Below are 19569 nucleotides of genomic sequence, written 5' to 3'. Positions count from 1 at the left end.
TCACACGTTTAGCTTTTCAAGATCAACTTCCACGTCTTCGAGTATTTCCTTAGAACTCTATTATTTATTGCCAATGATGTATCCTTATTTACCCAAATTACGCAATTAAATTTACTATAGATTTTCATTGTATTTTCTTCATATCGTTAATAATAATTAAAAAAGCCCATAGCACCAAAATATTCCACCAAACCAATTTCTATGAAGATAATCCTTTCAAAACAACGTTGACAGCTGATCGTCAATTTTGCAGGTAATCACTGCACATGTGAGCGTGCTTTTAAAAACGTTACTCATGGAATTTCTAAAGATTTTCGTAGTAATGAGAATAGGTCTTAAGCAAAATACAACTCTGTATCGCGAATGTTTATGAACGAATACGTAAAAGAACGAGCAGTCAAATCAAAGGAAAACGTCAAAGTCAAAGCATTCTCGTCCGCACTTTCTCAACTTATTTCTGTAGAGAAAATTTTCACAAATATTTGTAAAATATTAATTATTGATCTTGAAAAATAGGACAATTTGACACTATGGATAAGATATCGCGCAAAAGCGTTCCGGCAGAAGATTTATCGAACGTAGAATTTGAAACGAGCGAAGATGTGGAGGTGGTACCAACTTTCAATGCCATGAACCTCAAAGAGGAGTTGCTGCGTGGTATTTATGCTTATGGTAAGTAACATGAAAAGAAAGTAAAAATTCATCAAATAAAATAATATTCCCACATATACAGGATTCGAGAAGCCTTCGGCTATACAGCAACGCAGTATTAAACCCATTGTGAAAGGTCGCGACGTCATCGCACAGGCACAGTCCGGTACGGGTAAAACAGCAACGTTTTCAATTTCGATTTTGCAAAGTTTGGACACGACGTTGCGTGAAACACAAGTACTCTGTTTATCGCCAACTCGTGAATTAGCCGTACAGATTCAGAAAGTTATATTGGCGTTGGGCGATTTCATGAATGTGCAATGCCATGTATGCATTGGTGGCACCAACTTGGGTGAGGATATACGTAAATTGGACTATGGCCAGCATATCGTTAGTGGTACACCAGGTCGCGTATTCGATATGATTAAGCGCCGTGTGCTAAGAACTAGAGCTATTAAAATGCTAGTACTCGATGAAGCGGACGAGATGTTGAACAAAGGATTCAAAGAACAAATTTATGACGTATATCGTTATTTACCGCCTGCAACACAGGTTGTTCTAATATCGGCCACATTGCCACATGAAATACTTGAAATGACTTCGAAATTTATGACGGATCCTATTCGAATTCTTGTAAAACGGTAAGTCCATTTTCAGTTATAAAGTAGAGACAAGTTTGAGTGAGGAAGCAGAAAATCGGATCATCAATATTATCTTATAATTTTAGTGATGAATTGACACTGGAAGGTATTAAACAGTTCTTCGTCGCAGTCGAAAGGGAGGAATGGAAGTTTGATACACTCTGCGATCTCTACGATACACTAACAATAACGCAAGCCGTCATTTTTTGCAACACCAAACGTAAGGTGGACTGGTTGACGGAGAAAATGCGGGAAGCCAATTTTACTGTCAGCTCCATGCATGGTGATATGCCTCAGAAAGAGCGTGATGAGATTATGAAAGAGTTTCGCGCCGGCCAGTCGCGTGTACTGATTACAACAGATGTATGGGCGCGTGGTATTGATGTGCAACAAGTTTCGTTGGTTATTAATTATGATCTGCCAAATAATCGTGAGCTGTATATCCATCGTATCGGCCGCTCTGGTCGATTTGGCCGCAAGGGTGTCGCAATTAATTTTGTAAAATCGGATGATATTCGCATTCTGCGTGATATTGAGCAATACTATTCCACACAAATCGATGAAATGCCAATGAATGTAGCAGATTTAATTTAAATACGACCAAATATAAAGAAACCTAATAAATTTGACTTTTTTGAAGTTTTATAATTTAAGCATTTTTTAGTACTAAAAACGCAAATTCCTTGGGAATAGTTAACAATTTCACTTACCATAAATATTGTGTGTAGAATTATGTGAAGTAACTTGTAGCTTTTCTGCCTGGCATGGAATAATTGCCCATAACAGAAAAATGTTGAAGTATAATAAAAAAAAAAAAAAATACTTAGACAAAAATCCCGCTTTAAATATTCTGCATTTATTTAAATACTAAATTGTTTACTTAATTAACATTAAATTATGCTTTGGTCTACAAAAATGCCAATTACTAATCACCCGGTTCGATACTTTCCATTTAGTTTGCATTTGAAAAATCACTACGTTAACACCTCAGGCGTAGTTGGTATTTGTACTATGCTATTCGCTGGCTGTATTTGTGTAAACGCATTACTCGTGCTGGGTTTGTCCTCTTTCTCAGCTGATTTCAAAAGTGTCCCCAAAATAATGCCAATAAATAAAATTAATCCGACTTGGTGGTTTGAGAAAAATTTCTTTGCACAGTCATTTGGGTTATTAATATTGAGTGAGTATATCTACATGAAGAAAAAACGAATGTAACACAAATTAGAGAAAATAACTATAAACCTTACCTGTTGGATTAGGTGGGCACCCACTACACCAACTGCTGCATAATATGCTGCTGTTTGTTCGGTTGCTACACCAGCCAAAACTAAACCTGATAGCATAGCTGACGTGAAGCCAGAGAGCCATATTTTCGTATTATCACCAAATCGTAAGGCTGTTGACTTTATTCCGATTTGTATATCGTCGAATTTATCTTGGTGCGCATATATAGTATCATATACAATAGTCCAGCAAATACCCGACAGGTACAATGGCAAACAAGCCTCCCAATTTACTACGCCTTGCGTAGCACACCACCCTAAAAGGGCGCCCCAATTGAAAGCCATGCCTAGCACCAGTTGGGGCCAGTAAGTAATTCGCTTCATTAGCGGGTATGTAATTACTAATCCCAAGGAACTTGCACCTAATACGATTGATTGCCAATTTAGTTGAAGTAACACTAACAGACCCAAACTCAGCTGAGCCGATAGAAATACAATCGCATCAAATTGTGTAATTTCGCCCGCGGCGAGTGGTCGTGTGCGAGTACGCTCCACTTTCGCATCAATATCTTTATCCCAGAGATCATTAATGGTACAGCCGGCGCCGCGCATTATCAGTGCGCCAGTGGCAAAGAGACCCAACATTTTCCAGTCAGGCCAACAACCGGCGTTTGCACTGAGCGCAATACTCCATGCACAAGGCCAGAAGAGCAAATATGTACCTGTTGAGGAGTGATTAATTTGGTAAAAATCAAATGTGTTCTAGAAGTATAATAATAAGCAAGTTATGCTCACCTATAGGTCGATCCAAGCGCATTAAACGCCCATATGGTGCAACAGCTTTTATTAAGTTTTGTTTTACAGCATGCGATTTACTTAGCCTGCCCGCAGACAAATCTTCTACAGCTTCCTCTTGTGCTCCTCCTAAGTTATCTTTCTGTGGGTTTTGCTGTTTGCTTTCGCTACTCGCATATCTGTTAGTTGTCTGGTACAGAACCATTTTTCGCGCATTCTTTTCCAAACTGAAGACGCACTGTTGACAATAAGCTTTATGGTGTGAGGACCATTTGGTAAAAAGTCGCAAATTACTAATTCCAAAGTGCGCAATTTTTATATCCACACACGTTGTTCTGCCAAATGAGCACATTTTCGGAGGAGCGCAGGCAACTTTTGGCAATTTGAGACCTCTTTGCAGATACTGCATATTGCGTAGCGCCAACATGTTGCTTTGTCGAGGCGGGTATTAGAACTGCAAAAAAGTTACATTTCCGGTTTCTTAATAGTTGAGGTTTGCATGTGAATAACATACCTTTCTGACAATGGCAAGATTTGTTTCAAATGTTCAAGTTCAACAAGCAATCTCTCTGAATTTTTTTACTTTTTTATGTTGTCACAGTTTTGTTCAAGGGTGGAGACTTGATCATATTAGACAACAAATACTCTATATTATTGGTGTTTTAAGTTACTCTCGTTGACCATGCAGTTGTTTTTGGCGAAGTGTTTCGTAACCCTGACCTCGTTAGAATTCGCACTTGTCATTTACTGATGGACAATCCAGTGAAGGAGTACCTTCCGTGTTATTGTCGAATGCTATTCATTGGTGGACCATGATTTCCTTCCGAATTTCAATAAAAAATAAGCTAATTTTATTTGATCAGAACATATTTCAACACATAGCAAGGCACGAAAACACACGACTACTACGGCATGCTTTTGACAGCAGACAGTTTGACATTTTCTAATTCGCAGGGGTTGTTCGAGTGTTGCCACGATATTTTCTGGTATTAATACAGAGAACGTTAAATATAGAGAAGTCTCAATGACTTAAATGGCAGCACTTTTCAGGGGTACTCGTTTTGCGCGCGTGGTACACAACAGCGACATCTGAGCGACATTTTTCACAGAACGTTAACAGAAATATGCTCAACTGCAGAAATTTAACAGCTTTTGAGAATTAAGAGCTTGTTTTTTGGAAACTTTCCGTTTTGTGCCAAAGTTAGGTTACAGGTGCTTTTTGTCTCTTTATTTGCATGAAAATTCATTTTTGAATTTGAATTGATTTTGCGTAATTTGCGCCAAAATTTCCATGTCAAACGAAAAGAGTCTAATGAACTTTAGTTTGAGAAAAACTTTTGATTGACGTCGCGCAATTTTCAAACGCTTTCGATTTTCCGAATTTTTTTAAACTTTTTCGATTTAAAAATGAGCAGAACGTGTCGTGTGCGCGGGTGTTATTTAAAAAACAGTGAAGTGAAATTATTTTCTTTCCCACAGGACCCCATATTAGCAGACAAATGGAGGCAGAATTTGCATATTGCCAGGACGGAACATCTTCCACCCCACAACTCATTTGTGTGTGTAAAACACTTTGAGGCATGTGTTGTGGGGGGACAATGTTTGAAAAAGGGTGCCATCCCCACCCTTCGTTTAGGTAAGTTTTTGCGCAATACATAAGTAGGTATGTGTGTTTTTATATTTCGCTAAAGCGAACCTACAATAATATCAAACACACATACCTACTGATGTATTGCATTCATTTGATATAATATTAGGGTGGATAGGTTTTATTGCTTACATTTGATATAATATTAGGGTGGATAGGTTTTATTGAGGGTGAGGTTTGCTAACTGGTAGCATTAGAGTTTTGAGGCAGGAAAGTGGAGGAAGTTAAGAAATTTAAATTATTTTTGAATGTGTATGTGCATATATTTCATAGAAAATAATTTTTTATTAATAACCATAATATTACAATACCCGGCATCCGTTACTATGCCTTATTGAATAAAATCAAAACAACCAATCAGAAAAATATCAAGCAAAATTATTTTTATTGATTTTCTATCTCAAACCGTTTTTGAACTTTGCATTTGAACAGCTTATGCGGATTGTGAAGTCTAGAGTGTGCTATAAATAGTGGGAAATAGGGAAAACTAAGAGTTTTTAGATTAAATTTAAGCAAATATTATTTATTTATTATTATTTATTATTACTAAGTCAAAACATACAACCATAGGTTATTTTTACAATGATTGACCTTAAGAATAGTTTACATAAAAAGATAAACAGTAAAATCAAAATTAAAATTAAAATTACAGATAGTAGTAAAGATAAAGTATTAAAAGGAAAGTAAGGTAAAAATAGTAGTAGTAGGAGTAGGGACTAATAGGAAGAGATTTAAAGTACATTCAGCAATATTCGATTATTAGTGATGAATGAGAGTGGTGGCGCGGCCTGGGGCTGTGGGAAGGGAGTTCCATCATAAAAACATGCCTATAACCTTCTTTGAATTATTATACGTTTATATTATATTATAAAATAAATTTTCTTAATAGGGCACGACGATGACCCTACATACAGCTGTACAATTCCAAAAAAGCAACGGAGCTGTTGCGTGGTAGGATGCGTGGTGGAAAAGGGTCATACGTTGTATGAATTTCCTCGACGAGGAGAGGCTCGAATTAGTTGGGCCCTGGCTTGCAACGTGCAACCAGCAGATTCTGACAAGCTATATGTTTGTAAGCGCCACTTTAGTCCCGAGCAGGTAACTCGTTATAAAGTTTTAGATGGGGCTGTTCCATCTTTAAGATTAGAGCCAGTTACTAGAAGTCGCTCACCTAGTACTGGCTCTGATTGGGTTTGCCCGCCCGTTACTAAAGTGTACGTAAATCGTACAGTAGGTGTAGGTGTAGCAAATGATCTCACGTTAGAAGAATTCGAAAAATATTCTATGCTAGAGGAAACAAGGCAGGTACCCAAAAACAAAAACATCTGTGAGGACTTAGAAATCACAAGCAGTAGCGAACGATTTGCTCAGGCTGCTCGTTATTATCGGAGCAATGAAATAAAATTAAAAAAAAGAATTCAAGAGTTAGAAGCAGAAAATGAGAAGCTACTGCAAAAATATAAATATTTGTGTACTCGTGCAGTTCTTGCGGAAGAAACTTCAAGCAGTGATGCTGTAACTTTCGCAAGAATGATCGTCAGTGGCCAAAAAAATCGTTATAGCGAGGAGGAAAAGACATTGGCCCAAAACATCAATTATATGTCCTCCAAAGCATATACGTTTATGCGTGACGATCTAGGTTTTGCTTTGCCCCATAAATCATCCCTTTCGCGTTGGCGCCCCATCAAATATGTTGTTCCGGGGTTCGATGCCAATGTCTGTGATAATTTAGAAAAAATTGTTTCAAATATGTCCGACACCGAACGCATAAGCGTTCTATTATTCGATGAAATTATCATCAAGTCGGACTTGAGCTATAATAAAGCTAGAGATGTTATCGATGGGTTTGTAGACCATGGGGAAGGTCAACGCGAAAACAAAATTGGGAATAAATGTTTATTTTTTATGGTTAAGGGATTGTGCTCCAAATGGAAATACGTGTTTTCGTATTATATCTCCAGTGGTGGTATACGTACGGAGACATTGATGTCCATTTTGGACAAAAATGTCGCACAACTAAAAAAAATGGGGTTAAATTTGAAAGGTATAGTTTGCGATCAAGGGCCCTCCAACAGTAGTATCTTTAAATCTTTGGGGATTTATGAGGATAGCCCCTTTTACGTGCACGAAGGCACAAAAATTTTTTGCATGTTCGATTACTGTCACTTGATAAAGTCCGTCCGAAATACCTTGATGAAATATGACATCTTAACATCAGATGGAGTGACAAGCTTCAAGGTGATTGAAAAATTGTTTGATATAGATCAAATGAATCCCCATTTTAAAATTTGTCCGAAACTAACGGAGGCCCATATATATCCCAATTTTATGGATAAAATGAGCGTTTCACGCGCGACTCAGGTCCTGAGCAATTCGGTAGCCTCTGGTATCGACATGGCCTTGTCCCAAAATTTATTAGGCAGTGACGAGTACGTGATAAAATGCGCTAAGCCCACACAGATGTTCGTTAAAAAAATGAATGATCTGTTCGATGAATTGGATGCAAAAAGATTCCAGTCGAAAAATCCTTCAAAATGTCCGATTAGGCGGGGTGACAGCAAAAAAATTGATAGATTGAATGAACATCTAGATTTTTTGCGGTCATTCCAGTTGCCGGAAAACGCACGCGTGCAGTGCATCGAAGGTTTCCGCATAACGATTTCAGCGATGCAAATGTTATGCGAGGAACTTTTCATTGAGCACAGCTCCCTCAAATTTATTTTCACCGGGAAAATGAATCAAGATGCGTTAGAAAACTTTTTCTATCGCATACGAGCTAGTCAGGGTATGAATACCCATCCCTCAGCTCACGAAATTCAATACATAGTTGCGCGACTGATCTCAATGAAAATTTTACGCCAGAGATTTGAGAAGAAAGGTTCTAATTGTACAGATGATGACGATTTAAATTTAGATTGGTATATAGGCCCCGAGGATCGTCATCTTGAGACAGAGGTAGGAGACCAGCGAAATGAGGATCTCGTTTTAGAAGAGATTGATGTGGAAGACATACATTTTGCTGAAGAAAGTAATGAAGCTGAGGTACAAGTGCAGCGTTACTTCACAGGCTATGGTATTTACCAGAAACTGCTGTGCAAGTTAAAATGTGAAAAGTGCACGAACGCCATGACGAAAACAAAAGGGGAGCTGAAGTTGCATTCAGAAGCCCTGATAAGATCAAAAAACTTCACGGATGACAGCGATTTAAGGCTTGTCAATCCTGAAGACAGGGTTTTCGAAGTGTGTCGACTCCAAATGGTGTGGTACCGTCAGCTCTTCGCAAAATATGCCCACATTGCAGGTCTTAGGTGTTTAATGTTGTCCGCTCTAAAAGAAAAAACACAAAAAGTGTTTCCCGACTGGTTTGTAGGATCTGGCGAGTGTAGAGATCATCGCGAGAAGCTATTAGATTTTCTCTTAACTGTCCTTTTATTCAAGAATGCAAAGTGGCTCTTGCGAAATGAGGTTAATAAAGTCAAAGAAAGAAAACTACAAAATAAATTAAAAAAGCTGTAGGTTATAAGTAGGTTGTAAGCCAGGGCCCCACGAAAAGAGATTCGCCGTTCACACAGGTAATTAATAATCTATTAGCTATCTTTTGCATATGATGATACCTATTCTTTTATTTCAGGGTTTTCCACTTTTCTATATTTCAGGTTTTTTTTATTTATATATTTTACAGGTATTTTCCCGTTTCAGGTTTTTTCTATTTTTTAGTCTATTTTACAGGTTTCTTTTTTATTTTTTCTTCTCTTTCAGCTAGCACCCGAGCCTAGATTTTTAAAGCACTACAATTTTTTCTTAATCATGATGGATTGAGAGTAGTGTTTTAAAAATCAGGTAAATCGCAATGACTTAATCGATGTCAATATCGAAGTCGTGTGAGAAATTGTTATAGTATGAGAACAATTTCGTAATTCGTGCTTTCAAAATTTTATATTTTTTTTTTCATTTCAGGAAATGTAAATACCTATTATTTATAGCATTGTAATATATATACATATACATATAAGAATACTTAAATTACTTGTGAATAAAAATAATTATATTTTTTTTTTCATTTCAGGAAATGTAATTACCTATTATTTAGACCATTGTAATATATATACATATACATAAATTTCTGTGAATAAAAATAAAAAATTAAAATTAAAAAAACTAGTATTTCATTTTCTTAAGGTAATAATATTTATTTGGTAAGAGGATCTTAAAGAAACATATACCAATAATACAATTCGACAGGATTTCATTAGAATATCAATACACATATTCGTTCAGCTCAATAAAATAAATATCTGCATATGAAAAATTGTTCCTATGGACGTGCAAAAGCAAAACACTCATATATAGTACATAAATACATGCATACAAACTGCCATAGCCATACATACATATGAGGCTGCGAGCACTTGCGACAGAATATTTCGATTTGCTATTGCTGTCGAGAATTTAGAACACATATTTACATACATATATTGATGCATACATATGTACGGAGCCGCGGCCACTCGACTTCACAAAAATTGAAGATTTACCAAATATTGGCAAATAATTCAACGCGAAATATTACAATATTGACTATTTTCGAATTGGCGAGAAAATTGGCATATGGGCATATGGGCATATGAGCTCGAACTTAGTGTTATAGAATATTTTGGATTTTTCAGCGTCGTTGCGACTAAAAAAATCTGACCGCTGCGACTGCGCCTATGAATGTATTTTGTTCTTGCAGTCGCTCGGCTTATAATTTTAGCTTTGGAAACATACGCGTGCAGAGGCATAAAGCCAGTGCTTTGTGTGTGCTGTTGTATGTACATACATATGTATGTATATACTAATAAGCATAGTTTTGCTGGGAGTCGAGAATGTATGTATATGTATGTACGGACATACATACAATAGGGCATCAATATGCCAATACGTGAGGTAGGTCATGGTTGCTTCAGTACATTGAACTTTTGCTTAATTGTTTCTTACATGTGTATGCATACATGTACATACATATGTTTGTAGTAAGAAACAGTTTAAACAGATTTTGTTACTAATCCAAATATACATACTTACGGTAACATACGAATATGCTTTTTTATCCTATAAAATATGTAAATATGGAGGATATCTTGGGTTTGTTAAAATTATTCTTTTATTTATTTTGAATATCAAAACTTGTATACAAACCATGCTTGTATACCTCCTGCAATAGGATGTGGATGAAAAATTACAGAACAGAAATAAAAACGTAATGCCTCAAATGCCTTGCAAAATGCTGTCGGTCAATTTTATTTCAAACAAATGTATGTATGTATAACAATGCCCAATTTCTTTTTGTCCAAAAATAACAAATATATATGTATATGCAAATACATACGTTTCTTTGAAGTTTTCTTTTATTTATTTTCAATTTCAAAGTTTTATACTATCTATAAAATGCATACATATATTATTCCATGTAATAAATCTAAATTGAAAAAAATTTCGTTTGCAAAGGAACAAATGAATGCATATTCAAATGTAAATATGATATATACATACATATGTAACACTATAAGAATTGAAGATCCAATTGAACTTTTGCACAAACATAGCTAACATAATACATATACATATGTATGTATATATTGATATACATATATTTACATACATATGTCAAAATACCAAAGCACTTGTATGTAAAAATTTTCATCAAATTTGTATAGTTTTCAATTTACTAAAATGCACATACCAAGATGTGAGAGGTCCTTTTATAGTGCATTTTTTTAAATTAAATCAAAATATTAAAGTTACTTTGATTTGAAATGTTGGCGCATATAATAAATATTCAAATTATTCATCAATAATCATTTAGTTGAATAAATTTTCATTCATCAAGGGAACATATGTAGAAATGAACAAGCAAATTCTTTGCAAAATGCCGTCGGCTAATCGTCAATTTGATTTTCTACAGAAGCAAAAGCAGAGAACGTTATGATATACAGAGAACGTTCTCTGTGTGCAGAGCCAATGTAGGAAGAGAGAATTCACTGCAATCAGCTCTGTTAAACCCCGGCCGCGGTTAGAGTTCAGCTCTGTTAAACCACGGCCGCGGTTAGACTTCATTTTTGACAATTCACACCATTCGTAGCTCGTGAGACTTCTCTATATTTAACGTTCTCTGTTAATATGGAGTGTGAGAAATGATGCATATTAGCCAGAGAACGTAAATTCATAGAGAAGGCTCAGGAACGAATGGGCAGGTTAAATGTCAAAACACATCAAAACGAGGGTAAGAAAGTTAACAGAAGAGAGTTAACTACTCATATATAGTATTATATATGTATACATATATATTACAATACTATAAATAATAGGTATTTATTGTACATTTCCTGAAATGAAAAAAAAATATATAAAATTGTGAAAGCACGAATTACGAAATTGTTCTCATATTGTTATATAACAATTTCTCACACGACTTCGATATTGACATCGATTAAGTCATATCAGATATCAATCGCGCTACTATAATATGTATGTACTGCACTTCCTGTGCTGTGGGATGAGTATTAATACCCTGACTAGCTCGGACCCGATAAAAGAAATTTTTAGACAATCTTGGTTTAATTTTCCAAGGAAAATAAATTCTGATGCTGCTGAAAACGTTCCTCGCACGATTCCAGCATCGATTTTATTGTAGTACGAAAGTTTTGGATACATTTAATAGTAGAATATGTACGCATTGTAGACATTGGACTAAAGAACTCGAAGTAACTTAATAGTCTTTCAACTTTGCCCCTTTCGTCCCGCTTCTGAGGAGACCTTAATGGATTTGTTGACTGGAAATGCTTTGCATCTTTAACAAATATCTGCGTGAGCTTGTCAAAATTTATCAAGTTTTCGTCATTACCAAATAAATTTTGACTACACATCATGTCAATACCTGACGCTACCGAATTGCTCAATACTTGTGTTGCGCGTGAAACGCTCATTTTTTCGAAAATGCTTGGGTAAATATGAGCCTCCGTCAATTTTGGGCAAATTTTAAAATTGGAATTCTTTTGATCAATATAAAATAACTAATAAATACATTACGGATGGACTTTATGAGATGACAATAGTCAAACATGCAAAAATTGGATATTTACGACAACGATCCCAAACATACTGCGGGAGTGGTCAAAAACTGGCTTTCGCAGGAAAATATTATCCAGCTCGATTGGCCAGCACAAAGTCCGGATTTAAATCCAATTGAAAACTTGTGGAATGATGTGAAGACGATGGTTGGACAAAAAAAATTTAAAAATATCGATGAACTTTGGGAAGGTGTACAGGAAGCATGGAACTCTATTCCTTTGGACAGGTGCCAAAAGTTAATAGAGAGTTTACCACGCAGGTGTGAAGCAGTTATATACATAGAATAACGGCTATTCTACCAAATATTGATATGGTAAATAATAATAGTCAACAATCTTTTCTCAATTCTTAGAAATATTTCATATTTTTTACAGAAATCAAAACTGCGCTAAGTCTTTGTCCAAATCCCACTATGACCAAATAAGAATTACTTCTATTTTATCATATTTTTACTAGGGAAAACTGTCTACTTTAAGTTATTTTGTCTTATAATAAAGTGTTAAATATACATATTTCGTTAAAAAAACTGGATTTAATTTGGTTTCATATCATTTAATCGAGCATTATATTGAACTCTTTTTAAGTGCACTAAACGTTTGACCATAGCTGTATGTCCTATGCTAATATATGTATATAAACATGCATACATACAATTACGCGCAATTTTCATAAAAAAATCAAAAAGAACAAATCTGTAAACATGCATACAAATAATATAAACAAATCAAATGAACAAATCTGTTCTGTACGCAAGTAAATGTAAGCTAATGTAAACTACATTTTTTCACACTTGCGTATCACTCTCTCCCTCTCATTTCTCTCCGGTAGCCATATTAATTAATTTCCTACTGTTAACTTGTGCTGATTTCATTTTTTTACCCGTGTTTTGCTAGAGCCCAAAATGAGGAACGGGCCGGGACTGCGCCTTCTCTATCAATTTACGTTCTCTGCTGCCAAGGTAAGTGCATACAAGGCAATGACTTGGATTCTCCCCGGCCAAGGGCTATAGTGCTGGCCTAGTTTGCTGAACCTCACTCCTCGTCTATCATCCCTGGAGGAGTTCTATAGAGCTAGGCTGCTCTAAACACTTATGGATGCTTAGGGCTGGCATCGCTGGATGAGTTCGTTTACGGGTTTATTTATTTGAGCTTGATAGTGCACACCGAAGTTGTACTGTTAAACACCTTTTGATAAATTTATTGAACCTTGTGACTCGGGGAACTCCTGAAATGAGAGAAGAGAAGAGTTTCTAGATGCGTGACTGTAGTATAAATTAGGTTAGATTAGGTAAGGTTAAATGGCTGCTCTAGCTTGAGGCCCACTCGGACAAATATTCAAAAATCGTCCTTTGTGATGCCATACAGGGGAAGGAGAGAGAAGAAGGGAAGGAAGAAGGAGCCTTGGAATTAAAGGATGATGACCATGCACTTAGGACGACGCCGACGGTGGCTGATTTACTTTCGTACTTAGCCGCGACAAGCTACTGATATACAATACACTAGACAGGGCTAGTGTGCTGGGGCGGCAGCCCTTGGTCGGGAAAAACCCGAGTCATTCCGGTAACGTGGAACCGGCTGCCATGGGAATGGTTGAATGGGTTGAGCACCTGAAGACTTGTAACCTCACCTCCGGGGTGAGTAAGCTCTGGTCCATTGTTAGGTCCCTGTCGAACTCGACGAAGCACAACGACAAGGTGGCTATCACCTTCAACGGTTGTACTTTGTCGGACCCGAAGAGATGCGCGAGCTATTTTAGCCGGCTGTTCATACTGCATCCTCCGGGCGACAGAACCAAATGTCATGTTACCAGAAGGCTGCACAAACTGACGAACGACAGTTCGCCACTTACTTTCTCCGGTGATGAGGTTCAGGGGGGCCATCAACAAGTCGAAATCATCGAAAGCCATTGGCCCTGACGGATTAAACGCGCTGATGCTGAAGCATCTGGGGCCCCTGGGAGTAGGATACCTCACAAGGGTCTTCAATTTGTCCCTGGCCACTCTCATCATCCCTGACAAGTGGAAAGCAGGGAGAGTGGTCCCACTACTGAAACCTGGGAAACCCGCCAACCAAGGGGAGTCTTATCGGCCGATAACTCTCCTTTCCCCAGTAGTGAAGACACTTGAAGCCCTCCTACTCCCACTCTACACGACACACCTGGCCCCAGCCCCACATCAGCACGTATTCCGACGAGTGCACAGCATCACCACTGCACTCACCGCCATAAACGCCCAGATAAATCGCGGGCTTAACTAAAACCGCCCCTGCGAGAGGACTGTCCTAGTAGCGTTGGACTTGAAAAAGGCTTTCGATACAGTCAGCCATTCCACGCTACTAGATGACATTTATCAGTCGACACTCCCGCCAGGGCTGAAGAGGTGGTCCGCGAACTACCTGAGCGGTCGGCACTCGTCAGTGATTTTTCGAGATCAAATGTCAAAGCAGAGGAAGATTAAGTAAGGCGTACCGCAGGGTGGTGTCCTTTCACCCTTGCTTTTTAACTTCTACATCTCGAAGCTCCCCCAACCACCAGCGGGAGTTTCCCTGATCTCATACGCTGACGATTGCACGATAATGGCGTCGGGCAATGACATCGATGGCCTGTGTTCTAAAGTGACCAACTACCTCACCGACCTTTCTCGCTTTTTCACTGCGAGGAATCTCCAACTTTCCCCCACCAAGTCCACGGCGACCCTTTTCACCACCTGGAAAAAGGAGGTCAAGCTGTCCCTTAAGGTAAAAGTCGACGACACACCAATTCCGACTGTGAATAACCCCAAAATTTTGGGTGTAACCTTTGACAGCTTGCTCTCCTTCTCTGCGCATACAACCGCAATTGCCACAAAAGTCCAAAATCGCAACAAGGTCCTCAAATCGCTGGCCGGCAGCACTTGGGGCAAAGACAAAGAAATGTTGCTGTCGACTTTCAAAGCAATAGGCCGACCGGTTCTTAACTATGCTGCGCCTGTCTGGTCGCCTGGAACTAGTGATTCGCAGTGGACAAAGCTTCAGACATGTCAAAATACCGCCATTCGGGCAGCGACCGGGTGCCTCCTGATGTCACCCATCCAACATCTACACAACGAGGCACAAATGCTCCCCTGAAGGCACCTGCTTGAGCCTGAGCCGCCTCCCAGGCACGTCAGGAGACACCTCCTCGACTACGCTGACGAACTCCAGGACAAAACTGACCGAAACCTACTGGACCGGACAGTATTCAGACAGTCAATAAACGACATCCACCGGGAGACCGTTACCGCCTTCATGAACTCCCGTCCTGTGAATGCCGTAATCGGAGTCCAACCACCACCTATCGCAGATGAAGAGCTCCAGCTTCCCCGTGAGACTCGTGTAACATTGGCACAATTACGTTCTGGATATTGTAGCAGGTTAAACTCCTACTTATCCAGAATTGACCCCGACATACCAAACACATGTCTGGCATGCGAAGGTACCCCGCACGACACTAACCACCTCTTCACATGCCCCCTCAAACCGACTCATCTAACCCCCCTCTCCCTCTGGACCCAACCTGTCGAAACAGCATGTTTCCTGGGCCTACCCTTAGATAAGCTAGACGAAGACGACCGATGATATACTTACACTGACAGGGCTAACTATGCTGTTAAAACAACAACAAGCTACTGATAAACTTCACCAGATGTGTGATATTTAAACTCGTTATATCCGCAGGCTTAGCGAAAAAATGAGAAACCAGATATCGAAATCCTTGCCAGACGAGAGCAGGGCAGCTGAGAAGAAGGTGTTGAGATGATTCAACCTCGTGCTCAAAACAGCTTCTGCAATCCCAAGTATCGCCGCATGGACACCTAACGGACAATGTCCGGTAAGCATACCCACCAAATTCGAGAGCTGGTGCTTTGTTAGCCTTAGGAGCTCTCTTGTGAGTCCCCGATCTACCCGTGACCAGAAGAATCTCGCAACCTTGCACGTTGCACTCGCTGAGTTGACTCGAGGCCCAACCTTCTAAGAGCAGACCACAGGTTCTTAAGGGAACCCCAATCCTCTCATTTCGCGACGAAACCGTCTCCAGCATTACCTGTCTAGCCAGCTGATCAGTCCAGCAGTTTTCCTCTATGCCGCTGTGACCGGGAACCCAAATGAGCCTGATATCGAAGTATTTGGATGCAGTCGAGAGAGAAGCCAGACATTCCCCGACCAATCTCGAACGCACAAACAACGAGCCCAAGGCCCTAATTGCCGCTTGGTTATCGGAGTAAACACTTACTTCCTTAACGGTAATTACCGAAGCAAGCAACCAATCCACTGCTTCCTTAAGGGGTTAGGGGTAGTCAGGGGCCCGAAAAAATGATGATTTTCACGAATTTTTTTTTGCTACTTAATTAATTTATTTAACAAAAATAAAAACATAGCATAAAAATATCATGTTTTAACTTGACTTCACCAAAATTTCAAAAAAAAAAAAAATTAATAATTGCAAAAGTTATCGCTGTTTGTGTGAAGCCCGTTTCTCCAGAAGTCCCTTGCGGTGAACATCACAAGTCCTTGCAGATTCATCTAAAACCAATCGGATGAGAAAAATTATTTTTATTGATAGATAATATCGAGCCGGATCGAAGCTTTTTTTTTTTTTTCAAAATGAACAAAATGGCGGCCTCAGAAAATTTTTTCCAGATTTTAGAAAAAAAAAACCAACAGTTAATTGTTAAAAAAAAATCGAAATTTTTGAAAAAAAAAATCCTTCGATCAGGCACAAGTTTTTTATGTTTTTCAAAAGCTGTATAAATTTTATTGAAATCTACGTAGCAGTTTTTAAGTTACAGTGTTCACCAGGTTGAAAAACATAGTTTTGAGAAAAACGCATATAAAGTTTTGCTATCTGCTCTGGAGCGCCCGAGCGCCCGTTGTAAATTGTTGAATAACTCGAAAAGTATTTGTCGAATTCACTTCATATTTTTACACAATATTTTTAAGATATTATACTTTAAGAAAATGAAAAAAAAATCGATTTTTCGAAAATTCTGACTACCCCTAACCCCTTAATTGCGGCTACCTCTGCTTGGAAAACACTACAGTGGTCCGGAAGCCTGAATTTGCGCTTGATGGGGAGCTCCAGTAGTCGCTGAGGCCAAATCTTGCGAATACGGTGGATGTGGGAGAAATTCGAAGTTCAATTCATGTAATTTTGCCATTGTTTTGCTATTGTTTTGCTAACATAAACACGTTCTTGTTTTTGAACAGAGTCATAGTCTCACAGCCAATACGTCAGCTAACTCAGGTAACTTCATTTTCCGATTTGGACGTCCACTGCTTCATTTGAACGATATTTTTCAGATAAAAAAAGCAATGAAAAATTAAAACACCTAAAAAGGGTGTACGGGCCAAGAAGAACTTTTAAGAAAAGGGACCTTCTCTGCACATATTATTTTTTAAATTAAAATTAAGCGTTAAACCAATTATGTAATATATGTATGTATGTACCACTAGAAAAAATCAGATTAGAATTTAACAATTACCGTCTTTGCTATAAAGACGAAAAAGCTATACACAGCGATATCTTTAAACTTTTGGCCGACTGCTTATAGAATCCAACCCACAAACCTATCGGAACGGTTCGTGCAATGAGCTTCACCACATTTTGCACACACCTCCAACGCGCAAGAAGTAAACTTCTTGAAAATGAACTCCCTTTGCACACGGAACCAATTCACTTTGTACTAACACAGTTTTTGCACACGTCCTCTAATGGCCGTTTAACTACTATACTATAAATGAGTGTCACAAGTGCCGGTGCCAAATCCATCGAGACAATCATTGCTAATACAAAAGTCAGTACACCAGCGAGTTTGTACGGAGTGAAGAACTGATTGCCCTTACCGCTGCTTGACCAAAGCATTATTATTGTTACTAGCCGTAGATATTTTGTATGCATAAGTATGTATGTATGTTGGTAGCATTTGGAATAAGAAATGTTTTATTTATACTTTCTTTTTTCTAATTGTGTGGGCAGTTAATAATTAAAATCATCATGATTAGAGAATTTATGACAGGATTTGGGTTAGATTATTTGCGGTTTTTTTCTTCTGGAATTTTTGAATTTATGTATAAATGACGCTTTTACGAACTTGGCCACAATATGAATGACGGAGCTACATACATAATTATTTTTTTATATATAAGAATGTACCTACATGTATATATATGTATATATGTATGTATAAATTATATTTCGTTTTGCAATTCTAAGCTGAAAAGGAGTCAATGCGCTTAAAATATATCTATGTATATGTGCGCCCTTATCTAATTATGTTGCTGCATATCGCTGCTTATCGTCATCAAACCATCTTAGTGTATTTTTATTTTACTAAGTTGTTCAATAAGTTTTGCGGTTTGATACCAAGACGTATTTATTCAAGGTGGTGGCACTAGACCAACAACAATGTTTTGTACGTTTGATTGTCACGGCAAAGTAGAAAACAAAAAATTAATTCGCCTTACTTCATTCTGTACTGACAGCCACATGGACACAGCGAAAGAAAAGAAAACAAAAAACAAAGAAAAAAAAATCAGCTGATTTACCATCTGCGGGGCCCTCAGAACCACACCCACAGATGCACTAAATATCATGCTTAACATTTTACCAATAGAGCAGTACGGTAAGCAAACAGCTGCCAAAGCAACTCTCAGACTAAGAGAAATCGGCCTACTCAGAACGAACCGAAGAGGACACTCCTCAATTTTAGAACAATTCCCCTGCATTCCCAACACAACGGATTTCTGTAGGACCAAGGACATCAATTTGTATAAATCCTTCGTCACAGTATTTCCTTCCAAAGAGGAATGGGATAACGGGCTCATTGTTAAGATAAATGACTTAAACATCTACACAGATGGCTCAAAACTGGATAACAAAGTAGTTGGAGGGGTCTACTCCGACAAACTCGGAGTACGCCAATCATTTCGCTTACCTGATCATTGCAGTGTATTTCAGGCGAAAGTCACTGCCATAAAAGAAGGGCTTAAAGAAATAAAAACGAGAGTATTATCCACAAATGAAATCTTCATTTACTCGGACAGTCAAGCAGCAATAAAAGCGCTGGAATCAAAAACGCACTCGTCAAAAACAGTTCTAGAATGTTTTAAACTACTAGATGACGTGTCTAAGTGCTACAAGGTGCACCTTATCTGGGTACCAGGCCACAGGGACATTCCAGGAAATTGTAAGGCGGATGAACTTGCAAGAGCCGGTACAACGCTCGATCTCGAACCGGATAAGGCGCTGATACCCATGCCTATAGCCACTTGTAAATTATTTATAGACAGGGAAACCATCAAAAAGGTAAATACAATCTGGCAAAACCTCACAACATGCGAACTAAGCAGACAGACATGGCCGAACTGGAACAGCGGTCGATCGAAGATCTTGCTAAGATTCAACAGGGAATCTATAAGAAAAATGATAGGTGTATTAACAGGTCATTGTTTAATAGGCAGCCACGCTAGAAGGTTAGGACTACCTT

At 38.3% G+C, this 19569-nt stretch overlaps 2 protein-coding genes and 1 long non-coding RNA gene across 3 annotated transcripts; 2 read left to right on the top strand and 1 right to left on the bottom strand.

Moving 5' to 3' along the window:
• The first annotated feature begins 413 nt into the window (after window positions 1–413).
• Window positions 414–1921, top strand: LOC129236206 (eukaryotic initiation factor 4A-III). Its single transcript, XM_054870448.1, has 3 exons — window positions 414–672; window positions 734–1292; window positions 1379–1921. The coding sequence occupies exons 1-3, from the start codon at window positions 531–533 to the stop codon at window positions 1884–1886; spliced, it is 1209 nt and encodes a 402-aa protein (XP_054726423.1). The 5' UTR covers window positions 414–530; the 3' UTR covers window positions 1887–1921.
• Window positions 1922–2126: 205 nt separating this feature from the next.
• On the bottom strand, window positions 2127–4226 carry LOC129236205 (4-hydroxybenzoate polyprenyltransferase, mitochondrial). Its single transcript, XM_054870447.1, has 4 exons — window positions 3825–4226; window positions 3311–3764; window positions 2540–3237; window positions 2127–2482 (listed from the first exon to the last, which is right to left on the bottom strand). The coding sequence occupies exons 2-4, from the start codon at window positions 3735–3737 to the stop codon at window positions 2267–2269; spliced, it is 1341 nt and encodes a 446-aa protein (XP_054726422.1). The 5' UTR covers window positions 3738–3764; window positions 3825–4226; the 3' UTR covers window positions 2127–2266.
• Window positions 4227–8078: 3852 nt separating this feature from the next.
• Window positions 8079–8890, top strand: LOC129236204 (uncharacterized). The gene is made up of 2 exons (XR_008581634.1): window positions 8079–8530; window positions 8590–8890. It is a non-coding gene; the product is annotated as an uncharacterized LOC129236204 (long non-coding RNA).
• The last annotated feature ends 10679 nt before the right edge of the window (window positions 8891–19569 follow it).

This window comes from Anastrepha obliqua, chromosome 1 (genome assembly GCF_027943255.1).
Source record: "Anastrepha obliqua isolate idAnaObli1 chromosome 1, idAnaObli1_1.0, whole genome shotgun sequence".
Classification (NCBI taxonomy): domain Eukaryota; kingdom Metazoa; phylum Arthropoda; class Insecta; order Diptera; family Tephritidae; genus Anastrepha; species Anastrepha obliqua.
The sequence above is the reverse complement of the archived record's forward strand: the minus strand, read 5'-3'. Positions and strand labels throughout refer to the sequence as shown.

Bases quoted from the DNA above. Each gene is read 5' to 3' on its own strand.
- LOC129236206 (XM_054870448.1), top strand. From the start codon at position 531: ATGGATAAGATATCGCGCAAAAGCGTTCCGGCAGAAGATTTATCGAAC. The intron at 673-733 runs GTAAGTAACATG...CCACATATACAG, and splicing joins GCGTGGTATTTATGCTTATG to GATTCGAGAAGCCTTCGGCT. The intron at 1,293-1,378 runs GTAAGTCCATTT...TTATAATTTTAG, and splicing joins ATTCGAATTCTTGTAAAACG to TGATGAATTGACACTGGAAG.
- LOC129236205 (XM_054870447.1), bottom strand. From the start codon at position 3,737: ATGTTGGCGCTACGCAATATGCAGTATCTGCAAAGAGGTCTCAAATTG. The intron at 3,238-3,310 runs GTGAGCATAACT...ACTCCTCAACAG, and splicing joins GCGCTTGGATCGACCTATAG to GTACATATTTGCTCTTCTGG. The intron at 2,483-2,539 runs GTAAGGTTTATA...TTCTTCATGTAG, and splicing joins GTGCCCACCTAATCCAACAG to ATATACTCACTCAATATTAA.